The 26,955-nt window shown below is 40.8% G+C and overlaps 1 protein-coding gene across 3 annotated transcripts in view; it reads right to left on the reverse strand.

Moving 5' to 3' along the window:
* patj (PATJ crumbs cell polarity complex component) overlaps window positions 1-26,955 on the reverse strand; it is a 207,540-nt gene that overhangs the window by 148,003 nt on the left and 32,582 nt on the right. For all 3 annotated transcript variants that reach the window (XM_037545466.1, XM_037545464.1, XM_037545465.1), the window contains exons 13-18: window positions 26,214-26,293; window positions 25,455-25,511; window positions 25,002-25,136; window positions 20,611-20,790; window positions 19,476-19,679; window positions 744-953 (exon numbers count right to left, since the gene is read on the reverse strand). In XM_037545466.1, the coding sequence (XP_037401363.1) occupies window positions 744-953; window positions 19,476-19,679; window positions 20,611-20,790; window positions 25,002-25,136; window positions 25,455-25,511; window positions 26,214-26,293 (866 nt within the window). The remainder of the gene's footprint in view (window positions 1-743; window positions 954-19,475; window positions 19,680-20,610; window positions 20,791-25,001; window positions 25,137-25,454; window positions 25,512-26,213; window positions 26,294-26,955) is intronic.

A 26,955-nucleotide genomic window follows, 5' to 3' on the forward strand; every position in this document is an offset into this window, starting at 1 on the left:
CGTGTATCAGATTTTATATATGGTAACCATTTGCGCATATTTTATGTATGGTAACCTAATTTACATGATATCTTCACCCGTCTGTTGGCTCCATGTGAAAAAAAATTCCACCTACGCATATCCATATGGTGGCACACACAAAAGAAGCAAAGCTTATTATATGGACAAGATTCACTAATTGAGTCATCAGTGGCAATTTGATTCAAACTGTATGATGTATAGTTTGTTTTGATCAAATAAATACATCATTATAATTGAATAAGCTGTTCTCAGATAATAAAGAATCCTGCTGCATAAAATACTTCAGCTTCATCTGCTCAGACAAGCTACTGATTACTATGTTTGTGCGCGTTTTAAAGAAGAGCTGAGCACTTGACTGGTTATATACGCATAAATATTCATCCATCTTTGACTAAAACGAACTATCAAGTACAATGATTGTATGTTTTGGCAAATACTGTTATATTTATATTTCTTGTAAATTGTAACTGTTATTATTATTATTTTTCCGACTGGTTTGTCTGCTTTACTGTCCTTCTCTTTATGGTGTAGCCAAATGAATCCAAACAAACTCAAGTCTATACTGCTAATAAACACTCTACCGTCCATAGAATGGGTCTACGGGGTGGTGATGGTGGTCCATAAAAATGAAAGAAATCATAAATTGCACAATCAACTGTCTATAAACAATTTCCCTTTGAATAAAACCTCTTTAGTCTGTCTCTGCAGGGCATCGTTCTTACCCCCAGAGGTTTCTGAATGCCCAGGTAGACCTTGCCCGCTGGAGCAGCCTTGAGCACCTCCACAGCCTGGGTCAGAGTGCAGCTATCCAGGTTTGTGTCATTTACAAACACCAGCTGGTCTCCTGGCAACAGGCCCCCATGACTCTCAGCCACCCCTCCGGCCACCAGCGAGCGGATAACTATCACAGAACGTGTAGTGTCCAGAGGGTCCTGCAGAGGGCAACACAGACCACAGCAAGCATGTTTAAACACAAATACAGGACAGAATGGCACACTTACACGCACCGAAGCCTCAAATGCAATGCTGGTGAGTGCGTACAGTGAACGTGTTATAGCTTTAATTTTACCCTGTAGACAGTTTGTGATGAAAAGATGTGCTCACTTTGCTCATTTCATCTTTTCACAGATGAGTGTCATATCAAACAACTTCAAAAATGTATTTTTCTTTTTATAAAATGGGTTTTTTTCCATATATTTTTTTTTTTAAAACACCATGTCATTAAAAAAAGGCTTTCCATTACATTGTGTCATTTCATGACCAATGGACCACTAGAAGCAGTTCTAAATTACCTGGATTCAATTTTAAATTTGAGCTAAATTAACGTATATCAAAATTAAGAATTATTTTCCTCGTCCTACAAAGGCGGCACTTCAGAGTTGCTTTCTTAAGAAAGCTGCCCTTTACTTTGTTTATACATTTCATGATGAACGAACCAAAGGAAACAACCTAAAATGACTTGGAGAAAGTCTGGCTCCATTGACTTAGGTTAAAAGCAAAGTAGGTTTTGTCTTTCACCTGTGAAGTTACCATTTTGGAGATACAAGGTTTTCTTCCAACAACAGCAAAATATATGCTCGCCACCTTTAACATGACCGTGAAACGTGAACAAGGTCATGCAGAGTGGTCTGATGTGAAATAGCTCATTGTGGAAAAACTTACAGACTAGATTTTTTTAAGTGGTGGCAATAGGAACCAGACATCACAATATCAACAATATAAATATATAATCTTATTTGCTATCCAGTGACGCGACATCTTTTTTCTGTGTAACGTTGATAGAAGTATTAAAAAAACTACTTTTCTTTGGGTACTATGCTTCCATCTGCTGCCTGTATCTCAGTACCATGAAAACAAAGTTTTAGGCCAAAACCTTCGCAAAACAACGTCTCGGACATGAGGCAGTGCATTTATAACCATTTCATGTCAAAACTTTGTGAGGCATTAAACTCTGTAGAAGCCTCGGTGGGCAAATATCAGAATATGACATTTCACATCACGCTGAATGACTTTGTTTACATCTTATCCATTTAATTTTATTTTTATATATATATATATATATATATATATATATATATATATATATATATATATATATATATGTGTGGAATTCTCCTTTAAACTACCTGCCTGCATGAGCAGATACAACAAAGGGCTTCAAGGAATGCAGAGGTGGTAGAAAAATTAAAGAGGGGTTGCCTTGCATTCCAGCTATAACTCTAAAGAACAGAGGAGTGTCACTGAGCTGAACGGACACAATGCAAACTCTCCCTCTCTGTCTCGTTTGGCCACGCGTCACGGCATCAATCATGTTTCCAGCAAGCTATGCCATAAAACTGCAATTCGGGTTCGATTTGATGTCTCTGACAATATATTTGATGACCCATATGGGCAGCTTTTATGTGACGAGCGACAATATAAAAGTGATTAACAAGTGGTTATTTAAGTATAAAAGCTAAAGCAGACACAGTATCATTAGCGAGCACATCCATCTGACTGTGATGGAGAGAAATATTTACGATCGTCATCACGCATTTCGAGGGAACAGGGACGGACAGTAGAAGAGACGATGCTCAATCTGTCCAGTTTATGCTTTCCAAACTCATATGTGCAGTAATGCAACAGAACAAAGTGAGAGGCAATAAGCATAACACAGTACACCATCCTTAGGGTGGGGTGGTTAAAATTACTCGATTAAAAGTTGTCAAACTACATGTTTTGTACATTTTCTAAGCGAAAATAACAAAATAAATAATAAATGTACATGGAAAAACGTAAATAAAGAAATTTTCTGCAAATTTTATTGCATAATTTCTAAATATTTTATGGGAGTAAAAGACAATATATACATTTTTGCACAAGCCATTTCCATTCAGCAAATTTATTTGTAATTGTCCATTACAATGTGCATTAATGAGTGTTCTCAGCAAAGTACGTTAACTTATTTTCATTTCAACTTTGTGTGTTATATAAATAAATATTGTGTTATATATATATATATATATATATATATATATATATATATATATATATATATATATATATATATATATATATATATATATAAAAACACATATATATATGACCACTTTTTTCCTCTGTATCTTTCTTTCCTCCACCAGAGAGCAGAAGAGGTCTTAAGCCATGACCTGAACTCTGGACAGCTCAAATCACGCTCAGATTGGGTCAGACAGGTGGTTTTACCCTGCTAGACAGCAGGAGGGAGTTTGGAAGAGCCTGGATGACCGTCCAGAGCCATTACAGGCTTCTGATTACACAATGCAGCGCTGCAGAGTAAGCAGAGGAAAGCAATCTCAGAGAGAGGGGTGAACTGAGGCCTGCTGAGAATGAACATAGACGGGGCGGGGGGGGGTTGTGTATGGAGGGCAGACTGAGAAAGTGAGAGAGAAGGAAGGAAAAGGGCAAAGAAAGAAGAACATAGAAAGAAAAGTAAGAGGGAGAAAGCAAAAAGAGAAAGAGAGCAGAAAGAAAACAGAGAGAATGAAAAGAGAAAAAGCAAAGGAAAGTAGACGGTAAAAAAGGACTGAGAAAGCAAAGACAGAGAGAAAAGAAAGGGGGAGAGAGAGAGAGAGAGAGAGAGAGAGAGAGAGAGAGAGAGAGAGAGAGAGAGAGAGAGAGAGAGAGAGAGAGAGAGAGAGCGCGCAAGAGAGAAAGCATGAAAGAGAGAATGAGAGAGAAAAGACTAGAGGAAAAGAGAGAGAGAGACCGGTTGGAGGGGGCGGTGTAGAAAGAGAAAAAAGGCAAAGAGGAGAAGTTGGAGAGGGGATTTGGAGTTCCACTCCAGCTGGCCCTTTCGGAGGACACTGGCTGCATTGTCCGGCCGCCGAGCCGCAGCCAAACGCGCTTCTCTTTCCAAACCCGCTCTCATCCCACATGGCCGGTGATGTCAGCAGTGCAGCTGGAAAAAGCAAAGCAAAGCAAGGGGAGCGGAGCGGAGCGGGCTGGAGGGGCCGCACTGAGACTGGGTGGGGGGCTACAGGACAGAACAAACACCAAAGTAACACACCAGCACACAGACGGGACTGTGAGCATCATAATCAGAGAGAGAGAGAGAGAGAGAGGGCAGAAAAAACAGAGATAAACGGAGAGAGAGAACAGTAAGAAAGAGTGAGAGAGAGAAAGAAAGAGACCGAGCGAGTGAGAGAAAAAGAGAGACAACACAAAAGAGAGCGAGAACAGGAAAAAAAAAAGAGAGAGGGAGAGAGAGAACAGAGTAAGAAAGAGTGAGAAAGAGAGTGAGAGAAAAAGAGAGACAACAGAAAAGAAAGAGAGAGAGAGAGAGAGAGAGAGAGAGAGAGAGAGAGAGAGAGAGAGAGAGAGAGAGAGAGAGAGAGAGAGAGAGAGAGAGAGAGAGAGAGAGAGAGAGAGAGAGAGAGAGAGAGAGAGAGAACATGTCCGGTTTCTTGCTTATGTTTCTGACTGAGTGCAGCTTTGATTTAAGAGCCTATATAATCCAGCGCTCATCAGGGGTGCAGCTGCCTTCCCTGCTCTGAGTGCAGGATCTTTAAGGACAGCGAACAACAACAACAATCTCAGCAGTGTAACTACTGTACCCACACACACACACACTAATACTCGTCTTCAACCCACAGCTTTCTCAAAAACACCCAAGCCTTCATGTCGTCTGGCTTATAAAATCCATCAAAAATTCCGGCGCTAAAAATAACGACTCAAACTTTAACTAAACCCATAAAGCATTTCCCAAACACTGCCCTGCCCCTGGTGTTATGTATTCCTTTGGCCTATATACAGACAGAGCACAGGTCTGGGCCATGCTGGGCTGATGGATGGGGCTGTGCAGGCCACTAGACTGGCTCACTAGACTTGAATTTATTTATTTATTTATTTCAGGAGCGGCAAGAGAGGGGGTTTAGTTTAAGTAGGTGTGCCGCTGCCGTCTGCTTTAGCAGATAAACCCATCGGCTCTAAGCTGCGATCGCTCCCTGGGCCGGCACTGCATGTCGAAGGGTTAAAATTCTCCACCGTGGTTTCAGGTGGATAGTAAATCTACAGTCTGTGCTGGATTCATCTGCTCCACGCCTGCACAACGCTTCACCCCCTCCTTAAATCTTGCTGAACCAAATTCCAGGAACTCTTTCTCGCACTTTTTCAAGATCATCCCCCCTCTCCACCACCACCTTCTCTCTTCGTGCTCGTCTCTGGAGGGAAACGGAGGTCCGGATGGGCCGCTGTTCTCACAACGTGCATGACCAATCCTCTAGCTGTGACCGAAACCAACGTGATTACGGGAAATGCTGAAATCCCCCTTAACCCTTCCCCTGCTTAAGAACTAAGGACACTGGCTGCATTATTCTCCTTATCATTACACAGGCCTTTAAGGGAAACTCAAACATGCTTGGTATTCCCGGTTCTGAAACATCCTTAATAGATACAGTACTGTGGATAAGTAAGTGACCACCCTTTAATGACTTAATTTGTAGTCAAAACTTCTAGTAGGTTAATCATTTTTTGGCATCTTGGGGGAAAAGTAGGAAACATATTTAACAGTAAGTTTTCACAGTAGCCCAAACAACTAAACATGTCAAATTTTTCAGTATTTATCGTGTCTACCGTTTGCTCTCAGAAGGTACTACACGGTCACCGGAGTGGGACCCTCGAGGGGACATCTCAGTACCTTTAGCCAGGGAACATAACTGAACCAAAATCCACTGAAATTATATGTTCTAAGATGTACTGACTCCACACCCCGTCTCGCCTCCAGGCTCTTCTATTATTTCTCCGTGTTAAAACATTTGGATATGAAAAGCTGCAAATATGTACTTTTCATCTGGAAGAACTTCTTCAAGGTGCACAATTAGACTTTAAAACCTTTGAGGTATGTTTACATTGTTTGCACTTTGATGAACGAAAAAAGTACCTGCACAGAATCTTTATTTCTAACAAAGCACACCTCCAAAATTCAGTCTTAAACGTCCCAATCAAAGGAATGCCAGCACCATTTTTTTGATTTGCATTTTTTGGCCATTTTCTTTTCTCAAGATCTTCTTGAACAGCTTCACATCCTTAAAGACCCATGGTCCTGAGTCGTCTTCTCATAGTGGAAGGATGGACAGAAAGACTTTGGATGGATTTTTTTTCAGATCTGAAGCAGCTTGATTTTCTCCTCTCTTATAAAGACGAAAGCTTTAACTGCCGTTTATCTGATGGGGACAGGCTTGGTGGTCTACCAAGTAGAAGTTAGGAGAAACTACCCGTCCTTATTCAAGTGCATTATTTTATATCTAATCAGGAATCAGAATTTAATCAGATCAGAATCTCCTGAAAATAAATAACTTGGCCATTTTGACTGGGATATAAATAAATGAAGGGTGGTCCTTCACTTTTGCACAGTACTGTAAATCTCAATAGTTGCTTTTATATGCATCATATTACATGATCATAAAATTTCCAAATTCCAGTGGATTATATAATTACATTTGAACATGGATAACTGCATCTCAGGCTTAACTTGTATAGGTTCTTAAATTTGCTTTTACAAACCTCATTCATTCATTCACTTTTGGCACCCTAAATAAATTGTGAGAGGGGCATGAGTGCATACAGTACAGAAACTGGATTATATTGCACTTGGAATTGTGATGAATTCAAATGTTCCAATTCCCCTGTGCAATATTCCATGTTCAATTCAGGTAAAATATCCTTACAATGTAATATATTTTGCTTTTTTAACCTTTACATGTGAAGGATAGAGTTAGTATTATATGTATTTTCTATACAGTAATACATAACAAACTGTAACCTTGTTAATAAATTAAGGTTAGTTACTTTGCTTGTTAATTCTCTTCTGTTACTTGTTTTCTTAAGGGCCCTGCTATGAAATTCCCCATTGTGGGACTAATAAAGGATGCACTACCTTGGTCTCGCCTTAATACACAATGCAGGGTGAAGGCTGGCACATGCTTCCTCTAGGACGTGAAGCACCACCACATGTTTTCAAACTGCACTGAAGTCACTGAAAAGCTCAACATGCTTGGAGGAGAACACTACCAATTCTGCTACATGAGCTAACAGCTGTAGTAATTGCACTGAGTGATGATGAGAGAGGACCATCCAACCCACCCATCTAGAGCAAGCATAACGATCTCCTGGACATTGCTGGGGATCTGACAATCTCCTAATAAGGCCAACGCTAAGACAGCTGTGCCACTCCGGAGCCTGATTTTCCATCTTTAATGCAGAGAAAGGAACATAAAGAAAATCTAATAAATATAAAATGCACACGTTAGCTGCTGTCAATGCGGTGACTGAATGACGTGCAAGGAAAGAGAAATTCTTATCTGACCACTCAATACGGTTGCCCAGCCACAGATAAGCTTTTATCTGACCCTGGAAAAAATATGTAAGTGGTTTTAAAAAGAAAAATGATTTTGTGCTTAAACCTCTCTAAAACAGATTTATTCCACTTCTACTGCAATTTGAAAGTAGCCTCAGATCTTCCTGATGCCAATTATGACAAAAAACAGTATCCATAACAAAGTAACAGGATCCAGTGGTGTTCCAGGCTGAAGGATAAAAGATGGTGGGTCTGTGTTCATCATACAGCTGGCAGCTGTGGTCAGTTTCATCTAAGCAGTGCAACACAGACAATGCAGATTTGACAACGACCATAAATTCACTACTTCCGCAACCTTCAGCACCTCAGATCCAGAGAGTCCAGATCCCGACATCAGAAAAATCTCCACCATGGACAACCATGAGAACTTCATGGTTCAGTAAATGGTGGAAAAGACTATGATGCACTCTCCATCTGGAAGCATGATTGTTTTGGATGCGCGCTGCATTCAATCAAATATTTTAGAGTCACAGCAATAAAGTTTCCCTCCGTCAGCTTCTGATGCTGCGACGCCACTGCATAAATAATCAAATAGTAAATAAATAATAAATCACGAGAGATGATTTATGCCCTGCTCTTAAAACATTCGGGCTAAACAGTGTATTGATGTGCAGGTAAGGCTTTTTTAACTGCCAAAATAAAGAGGAAAAATCCAAAATGCATGCTCTTACATTTCGACTTTCTTTTTCCTGGCAGGCAGGAACTGCTATGAATTATTTGTGCCACAAATACAGTGGAGGAAACATATTTGTATCCCAAGTGCGGACAGGGAGACTGTATATTTAGGGAGAAGTACTCTGCAGCGAGCATCTCCTCTGTTCACACAATTTTCACAGAAATGTATTTGTTCTTATATAGAATAGCACTTGCAGCTATAACTATATTTACGGAATCCAGCAGTAATGCCTTTCTCCTTTTATCGTTCACGTCATACTGACAGCTCCCACTAAAAGAATATTATAAAGCCTGGTTACAATTATCCATTCAGTCCCCCTGTGGACCTACAAGAACCACCCACCACAGGAGAGCTCCTCAATCATTCTCCTTTTCAGAGCCGCATTATAGCATGACTTCACGCCTGACCTCTCTGTTACAGGAAAAAACACACTGTAATAAAGTTTAAACGTTCGCGCAAATCCGATCCTACTTCAGGCGAATCCATCTTGACCCGACCCTTCAGATCAGGTGTTTAGCTCAAGGGGTCTTCATTAATCTCCATTAGAGACACGGCACAGGCTCACATCACCAAGGGAGTCCTTTACATTTATACATATGTTGCTGAAACCATGGCATCATACTTCTCACTCTGAGGTCCCAGTCCAAGCTGAAACGAGTGATTTCATCATCACCGCTTTTTGACACCCCTGCAGTTAGGGGTGTCATTTAGGGGAGAAAAATACCAAGTGTCCAGCCGTCAGGCCTGTGGTGGGCTTCCATCAATCCACCTAGGGTTACAGAGTTGGCCCCAGACTTTGGTAACTGTAGCTGATATGAGTAAACAGGTGAAAGAGAGTTTTTGAGACTCGGGTGGGCAACGCAGCAAAAACATACAATATATTGCCAAAAGTATTCGCTTGTCTGCCTTCACACGCATATGAAAAATTGAGTGAGATCCCAATCTTAATCCATAGGGTTTAATATGATGTTAAACCCTTTGCAGCTATAACAGCTTCAATGCTTTTGAGAAGGCTTTCTAAGGTTTAGGAGTGTGTTTATGGGAATTTTTGAGCATTCTTCCAGAAGCACATTTGCGAGGTCAGACACTGATATTGGACAAGAAGGCCTGGTTCAAAGTCTCCGCTCTAATTCATCCCAAAGGTGTTCTATCGAGTTGAGGCCAGGACATTGTCATGTTGGAACAGGAAGGTGCTGTCCCTGAACTGTTACCACAAAGCTGGGAGCACGAAATTGTCAAAAATCTCTTGGTCTACTGAAGCATTAAGAGTTCCTTTCACTGGAACTAAGGGGCCGAGACCCACTCGTGAAAAACAACCTCACACCATAATCCCCCCTCCACCAAACTTTGCAGTCTGACAAGTACCGTTCTCCTGGCAACTGCCAAACCCATCATTCATTAGATTGCCAGATGGATTGCCAGACGGAGAAGCGTGATTCGTCACTCCAGAGAACACGTCTCCACTGCTCTAGAGTCCAGTGGCGGTGCTTTACTCCACTGCATTCAACGCTTTGCATTGCGCTTGGTGATGTAAGGCTTCGATACAGCTGATCAGTCATGGAAACCCATTCCATGAAGTTCTCTATGCTGTTCTTGATAATCCCACAGACAGTTGACTGTGGAATATTTAGTAGTGAGGAAATTTCACGACTGGAATTCATTGAGCTCCTGAGAGCGACCCATTCTTTCACTCATGTCTGTAGAAGCAGTCTGCAGGCCTAGGTGCTATGCTTTATACACCTGTGGCCATGGAAGTGATTGGAACACCTGAATTAAAAGATTTGGACGAGTGAGTGAATACTTTTGGAAATATGGTGTATCATGATACTACAGCTATATGCAAAGACCCCCAGTAAGTAAAAATCTTCTCTGCTTAAAAATGCCATTTTTCTATGTTTCGCTACGTTTAAAATGGTGGGAAAAATGTCAAATGTGCCATTTCTTTTCCACAGGTCACCCTTTGCATTGAATTGTGTGTCCATTGTGCTAAATTCAGCAACTAAACAGCATTTGTGTATGAAAATGTGCAGAAATGTGTCCTTTGTAGAAGTTGTTCTAATTTTCCCTTCAAAAATCAACAAAACTTGAACCCAGTTCACCTAAATTGTTGTATACAACTATATATCACTCCTTTTTAAGGCTCTAAATGACCTTAAAGTGTCTTTCTGTTTATGCTCCAGCAATGTGATCTTAGATCTGCAGACAGTGAAGAGACTCATCCAGTAATTCTGCTTCCAAACTGTGTTCAATTCCACTTTTTATTAGTCAAGCTCAGTGTTCACTTCTAAGAAGCATCTCAATCTTTCTCTCTTTAAATCAATCTAAACTCTACATCTCATGGTATCTATCTTTTAGTGTGATGTGTGTCCTTTTCTTATATGATTCTAAATTGATCCTTATTATTTCTTGTATAACTTTCTCACCCGTCTGTAAAGCACTTCGAGCTCCCGGCATGAAGCGCGCTACGTAAATAAAATGTATTACTACAATCATGAAACGCATGTTCTGATATAAAAACATAACATCACGATAACCAAAGCTTCTATCATGGAGTTATGATATCATGTTGCTCTGAATGTCATTTTTAAATAACAATAATGAAATGGTGGTTTTATATTTTGGGTCTGATGTGAAATGTGTGTGCATACTGGATTCTCCTTGTAAGGCAAGACTGGACCATGACGGTGCAGCAGGAGCTTGTAAAAGCAGAGCTACTCTCCTAAACTAAAAATCTCCAGTGAATTCGCAGCTTGTTTAAATAAAACACAGTGATGGTATTTCAAAGTGTCCATGATGACAATACTGTGCCAATATACCTTATTTAAGCAACAGAACATGAGAGGGAGTGTGTTATAGCAAAATAACACATGACCGAGTGTTCTATTGCTTTTAAGCAACGGTTAAATAAAGTAAGAAATTGATAAATTGGGCCGTGAATGTGTCGCTTATTATGTCTTAAATGTTCGCAGTTCCTTCCACCAAATTACAGATGCTTAACAAGCTCCGTCCACTTGCTGCTCAGCCGGCAGTTTGTTCTATAGCTCCTTACATTAAATTCCCAACCACTGAGCAGCTTTTTTGTATTTTATTGCAACAGTTTTATGGCTCAGTCTGATTTGGTCAGACTCTGAAGATCAGACTTCATGTCTGGCGAATGATATTGGGTTCATTTCTGGCTGACTGCAGGCTGTTTAGCTGTTCTTTTGTCACAGCAGCTGACTGAAAAGCTGCTCACTGGTCATGACAGTTTGAGACTTTAGTGCAGTCTCATCTTCAGAGTCTGACCAAATCAGCTGTCGGTCAAATCTGATCTTAATAGTGCTCATTTTCTGTTTGTGGCAAAGTTAAGTACATTCAAATGGCTTGAGCGTCTTCTATGGCAGTCAAACTCACTGCTTAGCAACAGCGTCTTAGCAGAGAGATACAGTGTTTGTAAAGATGTTCTGGTGAAATAACAGCACTGTTAGAATGCCTCTCAACCAATCAGCTTGCGTAGCTGGAACTAACTGTTGTATCATACTGAATAGCAGCCTGCGTCTAGTTGGAACAGACACAAATGTGCGAGTTAGTGCTGCTCATATAGTACCAAACCAATCCGAACAAGCAAAGTGAATTAGTCGCTTCTATATAATCTGAAGTTTTGAAAAACAAGTTTCACATGTGACCTGACTACTTATATTCTACTGGAATCAGGAATGTTTATGTATTCTGTGCAAGTACTTTGAGCCATACGTTTAAGTAGGGCTGGGGAATATGGGCAAAAAATGCTAGCACAATAAAAAATTGCCAGTTGATACTGATAATTATCACTATAAATGTCAAATCATTATTTCTTTCAAGTTTAGAGGCTGCTGTTGTTCCCGAGTGGTTAATTGTCGTTTTGATCTATCCTTTATGGTCAGAACATGACACACACTTGCCAAGCAGTAGAAAATTTCACAAATCTGTTGTGGCACAGTGGGAGAAAGTTAGCTGCTTTTACCAACTTTTTACCAAACAGATCTGTTGATACTCACTGGGTAAAAGCTTTTACCGCATTGCAATTTTCTCACACGCGCCTTCCTTTTACACACATTTGGACTGAAATTGGTGCCTTTTTGTCTTGTTTGAACCACAGAATAATCAATGCAAGTGACTGAGCGCTGCTTCGGTTTAGCCAGCTGCTAAAAGCAGTTAGCCTGGGAAGCTAGCATTTTCCCACTCTCCAATGCCACACATACAGGGTCTTCAGTTTACTTTACTTCAGTTTACTAAATCAGTGCTGTAAGTAACATAAACCAACTTCTTTCTTTCACTTATGTTGCTTGGGAATGCACTAATACTTAAAAATGACTGAGGAGCAGACGTGATTTAACGCAGCTAAAGCTTGTTAGGACAGAAGGGAGTTCGCTGTAGGCCAGTACAGTTACACCACTTGTTTATTCACTCACACTTGTTTTGTCACAGGAGAACAGGTCACCAACTGCTCTACTCAAAACAGGGAATCTTAACGAAAAACTCAGAGTAACAGCAGAGTAGTGTCGCTTCTCTTGCAGTAGAAAACACCACCAGGGGTGTCGCTAGAACACGTGAGAATGGTCTATTGTATCCAACATTTATCAACGTCATACAAGTTTTTATCGAGGCAAGTTATATTGCAATAATTACTGTTATCATTTTATCACCCAGCCCTACTATTAAGTGAATTTAGGCTTCTGTCACCTAACAAAACTGCTAAAACAAAAAAAAATATCAATATTGTTGTGATGGACTTATGTATCTGCCAGAAAATAAGTGATTATTTATTGTGATGATATCATATCGCCCACCCCAACTAGAACCCATACAGAAGGTGCTGCAAAGCTGCAGGCATGTCTGTAGGTCCTGCTCTTGCCCACTCAGCCTTATCAGTTAAGGCATTTTGCTGGAGACACTAAAGCAAAATCAATTTCCCCCTCAGAGAAGACCACAGAGCTCCATGCCTGCCTGCTGGTCATGGCAAACAAGAAAGAAACGAGGAGAAACAGAATGACAAAGAAAAAGAAGAAACAAAAGATTCCTATACAGGATCAACCCTGCTTTTCCACTACGTACTGCATTTTTAGGCAGCATCTATTATTAGTCCAACCTACTGTACAATGACATCTTGATACTTTTAACCCTAGAGAGACATACTGTATACATGTGTGCAAACTAAAACACACCCTACATGAATTCCCATATGCTGCTCAGCCTGCCCTCAGGCCTGTGTGCAGAGTAACGGAGACGGCGGTGGAGATAAGCAGGCAGACAGCAGTAGGTGAGAGGGGCTCAGCTGGTGCTGAGCAGACAGATAGTGAGTTCATGACTGAGGGCGGTTCACACAGGTCAATATGGCCTCCGTCAAAGCCCAAGACACACAGAGAGTCAAATCAACTGCAACAGAGACTCTCCTCGCTTCTCTTTGATGAGGATTTTAGAACAAAAAAAGAAAAAGAAAAAAAAAAAAAAAAGAAGTGGAAACTTATGAATGCTCACGGGCGTGTAGTCTTCACAACACACTCTCCTGAATTTATCTAATTTCCCAAAAGGAGATGCTGAAAAGTCCGTTTTTGACTTTTCCATTCTTAAGAATAATACTATTTATATAGATAACCACTATTACACTGTAATACTGGATATCAGGGATAACTGTAATGGTAATCAAGTCATACACCGATTAAGGCTGCACAGGGAGTTGTATTTTACTGATATCATGATATGAGTTTCCATGACAAACACATATAATACAGTTTAATGTCATCTATAGCTCTGAACGATGTATGTTGCTCCATAGTGATGTAACTAGACTGGTGATAAGGTAGCATCAGAAACCCAACGTATGGCTTAAACCCCACTCAACTGGATGTAGAGCGAGTGATTTATATATACAATAAATACATATATAAACCAAAATAGGGTCTATGCAAAAGTTAAAGCACAATTTCTTCCCACAGCAAATACATAGAAATTGCGCACCAAAATATTTTCATATTTAAGTTTGTTCCCTGTCGAGGATGCTTTTTTTTCACTCATACATAATTAGAGCAGATGTGTCCAAATTTTGCATGGAGCTCTAAAGAAAAAGAAAAAAAGGTGTTCAGGGAACCTGACTGTTTCTCCAAGAGTCTTATAGTGCAAAATAACATGTTTGCATTTCTGCTGTAAGCAGTTATTAGTATTTCATTACTTTTATTTGACACAATAATGATTCATGCTTTTGTACTTTTACATTTTTGCAATTTGCTTTAAAAGACTAGATTTCTGTTCACAAAGCAGCAAGACTTGCTACAAATCCTGCCAGACACAAACTGTTTTAACCTCTTATATCTTAACTCTGCTTTTATGTCCCAACTGTGGAGCTCTAATATCATTCATTTTTATTTTTTGGCTTTTTCAAAAAGGACAACTAATCACTGCAGATTTTCAGTCTTATTTATATTTCAAATGTCAAATTGACATCTCCCTATAGTGGTGTTGAACACACATAAAAACTCCCTTTCTTCTGTAGGCAAAGAAAGAAAAACTCTGCTCATCCCTGAGACAAACCCTTAAACTGTGCTCTTTCCTCACAATACCAACAAAGAAAAGCCCTTTGAAAAACAATGAGACCTCAAATCTGCAAAAACACACAGTCTTGCCGCTCCCTCAGCGTTATTCCGTCTTTATTCCTCTATCCCTCACGGAGGTGAGGAGAAAGACAGAGTTTAAGGGATCACTGCTCAGGTTACCACTATTAAGCACCAATGTAATTCTGTCTGTGGAAACCGCAGCACCATCACTCAGAGCTGCCCCTGACAGGGGAAGAAGCATGTCGCACCATTAAAATGTGATCTCCCTTCAATTTTGCCCATTTGGGGAGCTGCGCCATCACCCCGTCGTCATTTATTATCTCCCTGATAAAGTTGCAAAAGCTTCAGCTTTGAACCAGCATCTCTTCACCTGACGTGATCAGCCCGGCCTGAAATCAATTGGAATTCCTTGTTGTTATAATAAAATGCAGAACGTCTCAGAGGACAGGAGTTTATGCGAGAAGGCCGTGGGTTGTACTCTAAGAGGCCTTGTTACCTGATTACTGCTGATTTCACATCAGCTACTTATACGTTGTTATGTACACGCAGTGATTAGAGGCTAATGAAGGTAGGAGGGAAAGCAGCTTTTCATAGTGAGCGAGCAGAGCAAAGGGTTTGGATGTTTGGCACTGGGCCAGCATAACAGCGGCAGGCCTTGCCAGTCACATATCGTGGCTTCCTGTTGTTCCATGCCCAATGACTTCTGACATCAGCACAGGTTTCAGGACAGTTTTATAAGTGAATCGCATCAGATCAGCTTTCTTCACTCACGTACATATACATATCATAAAAATCACGTTCTACAATCTGATTGGCTGCGCCATGTTGAAAACAACTCAATACTCAAACACATGTCTGTCAACTGGAAGTTGTTCAAAATCACGACGCTGTTCACATAATATCTTTATGTAGCTGTGGCCAGTTCCTACGACATGATACTACCAAGCTGGAAGGTTGAAGGCTAGCATGTGCCACTGCATCTTTTTGAACTGCTTCTAATAAAACGTCATTGGACAGCTCAACAGGCCTGGAAGAGAACGCCATCTGCCAGTGCTATTTTGTGAGCTAGCTAGGGGTCAGCAACATGAGCAGCATGCACTTCTTTAATTGCACTGTTGCGGCTCCACAGCAGAATCAGATTTTTAGGTAAAATAAAACAATCCTTCACAGCAAAATGAAGCTCTGCTGATCATGCCTGCACAGTTTTAATGCGTTAGATGCTGGAATTATGGTGTAACTGCTAATTGACCCTTTAACCCTGAAGATCGGCTCGCTACTGCTGGCGACTAGCAATGCAGACAACAGACTCGTCTAGCTAGCAGCTAACAAAAGAGAGAGAGAAAGATTTAAGATGAACATCGATAATTTGGTGATGAATGGACTTCTGTAAGCAACTCAGCTGGTTTCCTTGCATGTTTAATCTGCAGCAAGAAGCTGAAGTCACCTTTTCATTCAAATTCTCCCGTTCCACCTTAAACGGTGCAGCAGTTCTGGCGCCTCAGGCACCGTTTAAGGTGGAACGGGAAAATCAGAACAAGAAGCTGGTGAATGAGAAGCTGACTTCAGCCTCGTAAAACTGAACGTTGAGAGACATTTTACAAGAAAATATTCTACTTTTGCAGAGAAGTTTCCTGTTGTAGATGCAGCTACAGCTGAGCTATAGCTTAAAGCAGAGTAAAGTGAGTCGGTGTTTTCGATTTGATTTTTTTTTAGCCTTTACTAGGACATCAGCACATGCAGAGATATATTTACAAGATGGTAAAATGTACATAAAATGTGGCTCCCAAGGTGATTTTATTTTTACTGTAAGGACAAAACGGCTCTTGTTAACATCTGGGTTGCCAACCAACCCCTGTGCTAGAATCATGCTGAGTGACTGAGGAGAAGGAGGAGCATCCTAACAACTCAGAGAGAGTACTGCCCACCACACTGTCTTGGCTTTCCAGCCATGGATGGCTGTGACATCACTGAGGATCAAACTCAGGAACTCCTGATGACAGGGCCAACGCTTATATGGGAGCCCTAGACAAATCTCTGACCATAATGCTGCCGAGTGAGTGAGTTTTATTTATATAGCACATTTAAAAAAAGTGCTTCACAATAAAACAAAAAGAAGGATTATATGGATGGTAACCACAGCCTACTGCTAACAACCTACACTATATGAAGGAAGAACTGTTTACTGCATTTATTTATTTCACATTGATGTACTTTTATCATATTTTGTCACTTTGAGCCTTGCCACCCCACAGCCTCTCGGGACCATCTTCTTAACCCTCACCTACAATCTATTCTGAGAATTGACAATGGCCCCTTTAACTCATTTAACACTGCCATCAGAGGAGTTATGGTATGTGCAGGGCTTTCTATGCGTTACTCTTTATTATACTTATATATAAAGAATATCAGAGACTTCCTTCAAGTGTTGGATGTACTGTGTTTCTTCCCAAGTAGGCACAAAAGCTCGTCCAGAGCACAGATCAGTAAGCATCTCTGTTCAATAAGAGCAACTACAAAAATGTGACTGATGTGAGACATATTTATATTCATGTGTTGGTTTGTTCTAAAATGTAGTTTTGATGCAAACCAAAAAAAAACTAGGAATTTTGGCTTTAACTTTTTTTTTTACACAAATAATAAGTAAATGCAACAGCAGAACAGAGAAATCACTTTTGTAATAGAGAACATTCCAATTAAACAGCAGGAACAGCTTCCATTTGTGTTATTCATAGGAGAAAGTACTTATATACACACACACACACACACACACACACACACACACACACACACACATATACACTGCTCAAAAAAATAAAGGGAACACTCAAATAACACATCCTAGATCTGAATGAATGATATTTTCTAATTGAATACTTTGTTCTGTACAAAGTTGAATGTGCCGACAACAAAAATCACACAAAAATCATCAATGGAAATCAAATTTATTAACCAATGGAGGCCTGGATTTGGAGTCACACACAAAATTAAAGTGGAAAAACACACTACAGGCTGATCCAACTTTGATGTAATGTCCTTAAAACAAGTCAAAATGAGGCTCAGTATTGTGTGTGGCCTCCACGTGCCTGTATGACCTCCCTACAACGCCTGGGCATGCTCCTGATGAGGTGGCGGATGGTCTCCTGAGGGATCTCCTCCCAGACCTGGAATAAAGCATCCGCCAACTCCTGGACAGTCTGTGGTGCAACGTGGCGTTGGTGGATGGAGCGAGACATGATGTCCCAGATGTGCTCAATTGGACTCAGGTCTGGGGAACGGGCGGGCCAGTCCATAGCTTCAATGCCTTCATCTTGCAGGAGCTGCTGACACTCCAGCCACATGAGGTCTAGCATTGTCCTGCATTAGGAGGAACCCAGGGCCAACCACACCAGCATATGGTCTCACAAGGGGTCTGAGGATCTCATCTCGGTACCTAATGGCAGTCAGGCTACCTCTGGCGAGCACATGGAGGGCTGAGCGGCCCTCCAAAGAAATGCCACCCCACACCATTACTGACCCACTGCCAAACCGGTCATGCTGAAGGATGTTGCATGCAGCAGATCGCTCTCCATGGCGTCTCCAGACTCTGTCACGTCTGTCACATGTGCTCAGTGTGAACCTGCTTTCATCTGTGAAGATCACAGGGCGCCAGTGGCGAATTTGCCAATCCTGGTGTTCTCTGGCAAATGCCAAGCGTCCTGCACGATGTTGGGCTGTGAGAACAACCCCCATCTGTGGACGTTGGGCCCTCATACCATCCTCATGGAGTCAGTTTCTAACCGTTTGTGCAGACACATGCACATTTGTGGCCTGCTGGAGGTCATTTTGCAGGGCTCTGGCAGTGCTCCTCCTGTTCCTCCTTGCACAAAGGCGGAGGTAGCGGTCCTGCTGCTGGGTTGTTGCTCTCCTACGGTCTCCTCCACGTCTCCTGGTGTACTGGCCTGTCTCCTGGTAGCGCCTCCAGCCTCTGGACACGCTGACAGACACAGCAAACCTTCTTGCCACAGCTCGCATTGATGTGCCATCCTGGATGAGCTGCTCTACCTGAACCACTTGTGTGGGTTGTAGAGTCCGTCTCATGCTACCAAGAGTATGAAAGCACCACCAACATTCAAAAGTGACCAAAACATCAGCCAGCAAGCATCAGTACTGAGAAGTGGTCTGTGGTCCCCACCTGCAGGGCCACTCCTTTATTGAGTGTGTCTTGCTAATTGCCAATAATTTCTACCTGTTGTCTATTCCATTTGCACAACAGCTGTGAAATTGACTGTCAATCAGTGTTGCTTCCTAAGTGGACAGTTTGATTTCACAGAAGTTTGATTTACTTGGAGTTATATTGTGTTGTTTAAGTGTTCCCTTTATTTTTTTGAGCAGTGTATACATATATATATATATATATATATATATATATATATATATATATATATATATATATATATATATATAAAATATATACCTGCTGTCAGAACAAAACTTTGTATCTCCATTTTTGTCGTTAAGTTTTTGACATACTTTGAAAATTGTCTTTTACATTGTGTGTAAATTTCAGGATGATTGGACCAAAATAAACAGCCCAAAATGACTTGGAAAAATGCCTGTTTCCATTGACTTACATTAAAAGTAAAGCAGTTTTTTTTCTTTTCCTGTTAAGTTACCATTTTGGAGATATGAGGTTTTCATCTGACAACAGCGATATACATGGTGGTTTCCAGGCAGACTTCATTCTTCATCCAGAGTGCACTGTTGCTGTGCATATCAGCTCTCTAGCTACCTAGACTTCAAACTGCAAGAAGACAGAGAATGAAAGATGCTGAGAAAGACAGACTCCGGTACACACCTGGTAATCCAGTATGCTGAAGCCAAGGCCTTGCTCTCCTTTCTCCAGCTCCAACACCTGCACTTCTGTAGACCAGAGAGCCAGCTCTTCCTCATCATTCTCCTCCTCTGCTTCTCCAGTCTCCTTTCTCTCCACTTCTCTTTCTGGAAGGCTTTGCTCTGGAACTTTTCTCTGCTCAGCTAACTCCTGCTGGAAAACCTGTGCCTGATGGGAGAGCAAAGTAAGAGGGTTCACTCCTTATTTAGCACAGTACAGGTTCTGTTTAGTTTTTAAAAGAAGGAAAACAGCCACTCTGAAAATTAACAAGATAAAATGAGCAGCACAGGCTCTCCCCTTCATACAGATGAAGACCTCTAGCCTCTTTGAAAGATACAACAGATATAGAACAAGTGTGTTCTGTAAGAATCTGAATAGTATAGGCTTTTTGTTTTGTCTGGTTAGCTTTCTACACTAGCACACTGGACTGAAGAACAAATCTAGACAAAGTTTATTTATATAGTGCTTTTTACAACAGGAGTTGTCACAAAGCAGCTTTACAGAAAAATCTGGGTCCAAGCACCCATGAGCATCACCAATGGTGGCAAGGAGAAACTCCCTAAGAGTGAGAGGAAGAAACCTTGAGAGCAACCAAGACTCAAAAGGGGAACCCATCCTCCACTGGTCAACACCGGATAGCAAACAATAATAAAAAAAGCAATATGAACTGAGAATAAGATTTTACCATTACTCAAATAAGGGAAAAGGGGTAAAACAGGTGAGGCAATGACTATAATTAAATAATCTGAGTCTGTGCTGCAGCAGCGGCAACATCAGGAGGGTCAGTTCATGCAGGTGAGTTTTGCACAGCGTTGTACAGTGGGAAGCTCCATGGTGGTCAACGAACAGAGTGTTAGCTTTATTCAAAGGTATTTACTAAACATCTATATTAGATGAACCATGCAGGAATCAATAAGGACAAGTAAACCAGTTCCATGAACTAAGATGTTATTTCCACTGTTTCACAAACAAAGTATTTATTTATTTTTTTCTCTCAACACTTCACCTATTCTATCAGTCTGGTACGAGTTAATCTTGCTTCCTGAAAATGTCAATATTAGCTTAACCGCATGTGTGTGAGTGTATGTGAGAAGATCACCTGCTCCTGTAAGCTGGCTGAAGGGCTGCTGGAGCACCACTCTTCAGCATCTTCAGGCTGATACTCCGTCCCCTCTTCAGTGAGGCGTCTACAGCACACCAGAGTGAACGGAGGGGGGACTTCACGCAGAAAAGCAACTGCCTCTCGCCTGGATTTTCCATACAACTGCACTCCATTCACCTACACACAAACAACCAAAGTATTACCACTCCAAGCACAAGTAGTGCATCGCTATGATTCAATCAATGCTGTAACTGGTTTTAGTTTTAAAAATTCTCCTGACCCTCTAAGATTACCATAAATACTATATCTTAAACCTGCATCTCCAAAAATCTAACTTCACAGAAGAAAAATGCTCTTAACTTTCTATGCAAGTTAACAGCATTTGTTTTCTACACACTTAAAAAAAGATGCTCCTTCAGGGGTTCTTTAGTAAAGGTGACTGCTCTATTTAGAAACATGAGTTTGACATAGAACCATCTGCATGTTTAAAGGGTTCTTTGCATAGTGAAATGGTTCCTCAGGAAAATCTGTTGTATATTTTTATACAACAGATGTGTTTGTGTTAAGTGGCTCTATATAGAACCAAAAGGCTTCTGCTATTGTTATAATGTAAAGTTTGTAACAAAAGAAGATCCCTTTATAGTGCTATATAGAAGGTTCTTGAAATGGTTCTTTGCATGGTGCAAATCTTCAGATTGATGGAGAATATGATGCATGTTCTCCATCAATCTGTAGAACCACTGCACCATGCAAAAAACCATTTAAGCATGCAATAGGTTCTATATAGAACTCATGGTTCTAAAACAACCATTGCCTTTACTAAAGAACCACTAAAAAAAACCCTTGTGTGTTTATGCAGTTTTAGGAATGAAAATTTTGTTTTCATTGGTCCACATATCATGACATTTGACACACATTTTTCAAATTCTGTAAAAAAAGATACATAAATAAAACAAAATTTAAAAGTGTGTATTACATTTAAAATATATAGGGAATATATGCTTTCTTTTGCTATTCACAATACACGACGGGAAACAAACTGAGCACAACTGACCCTAATTTACCACTATATAACACACATTTAAACCAGCCTGCTTTGTTCTGGCTCCAATTAAACAATAATATATCCATGTCATATTGCCACTATACACTGATAAACCACCAAAATATTAACAAAACTAAAACACTCTACTTAGATTATCTGTTTGAGCAAAGCTTACTGTAATGAGCTGTCACTTTCCTGACACATACTTGCCAAACCACATCTCTCTTAGCCAGAGCCCTTTACTGACGTTTATTATGGTGAGCAGGAAGTCGGACCGGCATCGTGCCATCTGCTCAGACCAGGGGATGCCATGGCTACTCTACACCCCCCTCTCCTTGCTCACCCCAGCACCACTATACACCACTGGGCTCAAGTCTGCTCATAATGTCTCTCTAGAAAACCTCTTTGGACAAACTCAATGAGTCTGGAGTGACCTCATGCCCATGGGTTACTCTGTGCAGGAACAAGATCAGACACCGCCCAGTTTGGAACCTATTTTAGCTGATTTTCCACTTCACTCAAATCCGCAATAAACTGTTTCATAAGATATAATACTTTATAAAACATCATATCTTCATACCAAAATGTGTCTGATTAAAAAGTAGCTAGCCACGAAATTTCTGAGTAATCCCACCACACCATGGCTTTCTGGACACCACATCCACTATACTCCTCGCACCTCAAAAGAGCTGAGCAAAACAGCTGTCTTGTGACAATCTATGAGTAACTCATGCTTTAGCAAAGAAGCATAAGAAGAAGAGGAGTTCATCTGAAGGGCAGTGCTGGTGGTAATACAGTACAAAGTAGTGCTTTACAGTAATGTAGCTCTTTTCCCATACTGAAGTAGCGCAACGGTACCAAACACGTCGATCGCAGTGCATGTTGGTAAATCACGCCTCATTGAAATAGGCCATCACGTTTCAACATTCTTAGTGCTTCTGCTCAATGTGATTGGCACGAAATGTGGCCACTTTCTAAAATTTACTGCTTGTTACTATAGCTATGCCACAGCCAGCCTAAATCTCTGCTGTGAATGTGCCTCTCTAGAAATCTAGAAACTTGTCAACTTTTATCGGAAGCCAGTTCAAATAATGACATTTTTCTGTTTTCCTTTTGCAACCTACACTGATTCTTTCAGAAGGTGGGTGTGAGACCGAGCACAAAGAAATGGAAAACCTGCCTCTTTCATATAGAGTGGGAGGAGGATTCTTTTTTTTTTTTACAATGTCAAAATCCAAATGCATATGCTTGATTTGCCAAGTAGCCATCGCACTTCCAAAGAAGGGGAACGTCGGGAGGCATTTTTGAACTATACACAGAAACTACGGCGATGAATTCCCAGCTAAAAGTGAACTTGGGAAGAAAAAAGTGGTCCAGACTACACTATTCAGTGCAAATCATCAGAACAAGGTTAGTGTGATTTTTCTGTCCTTTGCCCTATAATACTGATCATCAGTACAGGCCACTGAAGTGAATTAAAAAGTTTCAGAGCTTTTAAAAAAGGATGAGGCCCTGGTGATGCTAGTCATCTGTAGCCAGGAGCCACAATTGGCCTCGCACTCTCTGGGTGGGTAGGATGGTCCCCTCCTCCTCCCATCACTCAGTGTGAAGCTAGTCAGCGCAGGTGTCCGTTAGTTGACGTAGCAGATCTGGTGGTTGGCGCTTTCCTCCGAGCGCATTCGGCTGTCCATTGATGTTGCGTGAACCGCAGCTCAAAAAGAAGCGGTGGCTGGTTTCACAGGTCTCGGAGGAAGCCTGTGCTGCCTCACCCTCCTAGCTTCGGTAGTGTCGTGTGATTGGGGGAGTCCTAACTAGCGGGTGGAATCGGAAACGACTAAATTTGGGAGAAAATCGGGTAAAAAAAAAAAAAAGAAAAAAAAAAAGGATGAGGCCAACCTTTTTTTTTTTTTTTTTTTTTAAATAAAAGGTAGATCATGATGACCTGTCCTGTCCAAAAGGAGATCTCAAGCCACATAGGAATGGGCACCCCTTAAGTGTGTAATTCATTGCAGTAATCCTGGTGCAGCTCACATTTCAGTTAAGAACTTAAGAATTATGTTAACTGCATTATGTTTGAACAGAACAATATTAACTAAACACGATCCATTTAAAATAAATTCCATCATCTATGATATCCATGCTTGCCCTTTTATATAATTTGCACAAGCATGTGCTACCTGCACAGCTGACTGAGCAGCATTGATTGTGAATATGATAAGCACAGCATAGTGTGAATCAAACAATCTATCAAAGCATCTAATCACATTAAAATTAAACTGATAGAAAAAGATTGCGGTGTTGAAGAACAGAGAGCTCCAACCTCACCTAACTGATCAAACTTGAAGTGGTTCCTTGAACTGTTTCTTATGGATAAACAGTCTGAAAAATTCATAATTTTAAATCAGTATAACTGGCTGGGTCTTGTTCAAAGGCAGAAATACTGACAGACCTCTCAACCAATGTAACTGTGTCTAGAACTGAAATGACTACTGGGTTTTCTTTTGCATTTTCGAATAGGTATTTTGGCATTCTGTTTGTGTTTTAAAGAGAAATATAATGCAAAAAAATAAGCAGCGAGACTACTTCTTCCAAGAAGTAATACAGGTAGCAGTCCAACTACAGCTTGAATGAAGTAATTAGTAACTTCTAAAGTCTTCATTCTTTTAAATGACTACCCCAAAACTGTTTAAGTGTGCTTGAGGAAACTCATGTGTGAGACAAAATCTTTATTAAACAACCCATTAATTGTAAGATGTAATGACATTTTATGGTTTTAGGCCTCAACCCAGCCTCATTGACCTGTTAGATCAGTCGTAACTCAGTGTTCCAAAACCTCAATTTTCAAATTAAGCACTGCCCATGTGTCCAGCACCCCATTCTGCCCTGCACCACAGCCACATAGCAGAACCTCCTGGGCCATGCTTTATCAGGGTCACTGCCAACAGCAACAGGCTGAGGGCACAGCAGCCTATGGCCACAGGACCAGGTGGGGGTGGAAGGGCAGCAGAGGGGCCAGGAAGCAGAGGCGGTGGGGGAGGTTTAGAGCAGTGGACTGCCATGCAGATGGCCTCGGTCAGACTCAGGGGCCCTCCTGCTAAAACATCCATGCGCCAGCAGCGGCGGCAGCAGCACGCCTTCCTGGAGACCAGGGGCTGGCAGGATGCAAAGGTCAGTCTTATTAGAGGAACAGAGAGGAGCCACACCAAAAGCTAGCCAAAAACCAATCTGAAATCTGGCCAAGCTGTGGGACCACCTGACCATGGTGCCAATGGGAGAGGGAATGGAGGTGTTAAAGCTTATAAGTGAGGATACAGACTTGTGTGTTTGTTTTTAACACGTTTACCTCCAGAAGTTCGTCCTCTGGTCGAAGCAAGCCATGCTTGGCCACCGGGCCCTCAGGAGCCACTGTAGAGATGTAATGGTGGCCGTCAAAGGAATCCAACTCCACACCCAAACGCATGGTGTGTATTGGCAGAAGCTACAAGAAGAAAAATAAAGTTTATACTCTTCAAGCAAATTCTGAGAGCAATGCATTTTTGTACCATAAACATGGATTCAAATACATCATTGTCAGAAGAAAACTATGCATCTCCGAAATGAGAACTTCACAGGAGAAGAAATACCCTACTTTTAATGTAAGTCATTTTAGCCCGTTTCTTTTGGTCCATTTTTTATGAAATTTACACACAATGGCAGTAGCAACAGGTATTTTCAAATTACATCAAAAACTGAAAAACAACAAAAAAATGGAGATATAAGGTTGTCTTCTGACAGAAGTGATATGCTTGTACAATACCTTTGAATATTTCTGCAACTCAGCATCATCTTCAATGACAGGGTCCAGCTCAACAACCTGGAAAAAACATTTGTTGGAAAAAAGAATATCCAGCTAACTGTGGCTTCCTTTTTAGGCGACAACACTGGTGTTGCACACGAATATAGCATCACTCAAAGCATTTTATCATTCAAAAACGCATCCTTGGCAAAGATGTTCATGTTAAGGCACTCATGTTGGAGTAGCAAAGTATAAACACACCTACAAGCAAAACTTTCACCTTTTACAGTTCTGTTAAAACATAAAACTGGCATTTCACTGAATGTATATTTTCTCTCGTCTTCCTGTGATGAAAAGATATGAACAACCAAACAATGACTTTCGTACTTGAATACTAATAACACCTCCCTTTAAAAGAGCTATACAACATGTCACAAACTCAGTGAACATGTTTCATTATATTTCTTCCAGTTGTTTCTTAATCAGGAAAGCTGGACCAGCTTTCCACGCAAATGGGAAAAGCTAACATGATACTGTGATTTGTGATGCATGCGCAAACCACAGGAAAAACTTTTCCAGCAAGATGTTTGGTTTCGACTGTCATAACAATTACAAAATATGAAAGAAAAAGCTCCATTACTTTTCTCTTCCATGTGATTTCTTTAAGATAAGTCCTACTATCTAACATCTAGGTTTACACAACTGAATGAGCTCAGTGCTCGTACTTCTTAGGTATTAAAACGTTCCCCAGTTTGCTTGCCAGTTAACATATTCTCTTACCATAACATCATATTGAGGGCCAAGCGCCTGCTCCCATTTGGTCCGTAACTCCAGCTCTGTCAGTGGGACTCGCTCTCGCACTACAAAATAAAGAGATTGTTATAATAGCTTAGCATAAAGTAATTTATGTTCAATTTAAAACTTGCTGTCTGCAACAGAGAGAGCTGGGAAAACAAAAATATATGACCTTAGCGTCAGGTAGTGTTGCAGTGCTGGGGAACACACGTCATTTTCAGTGAGGAGAATAATAAATGAGTCAGAAGGTAATGCATGAATGAGGGGTCAGATGAGGTAACACAGCAAAAGCATCAGACATACAGTCGTATGAAAAACAATTTCCAGTCAGATTACATGTCTTCTAACTGAAAATAAGTACACGTCCCCTACAGGGAACTCATTTATATACACCAATCAGGCATAACATTATGACCACCTCCTTGTTTCTGAGATATATCTCACACTGCTGTTGGACCAAAACTCATGTCCAAAATGGTCCATTTACAGGAGAATGAAAAAATTTGCTTTACTTTTAATGTAAGTCAACAGAACCAGACTTTTTTTTTTTAACAAGGTAATTTTGGTACGTTTCTTTTGGTCCATCCTTAATTAAATTTACACACAATGTAAAGAGCAACAGACATTTTCAAATTATATCAAAAAAGTATGTATGCGAACAATCACATGTTAAATTCACCAAATAAACAGTAATTGTGCATTAAAATGTACCGCACTGTGTCCGCTA

Source organism: Pygocentrus nattereri, chromosome 15 (genome assembly GCF_015220715.1).
Source record: "Pygocentrus nattereri isolate fPygNat1 chromosome 15, fPygNat1.pri, whole genome shotgun sequence".
Classification (NCBI taxonomy): Eukaryota; Metazoa; Chordata; class Actinopteri; order Characiformes; family Serrasalmidae; genus Pygocentrus; species Pygocentrus nattereri.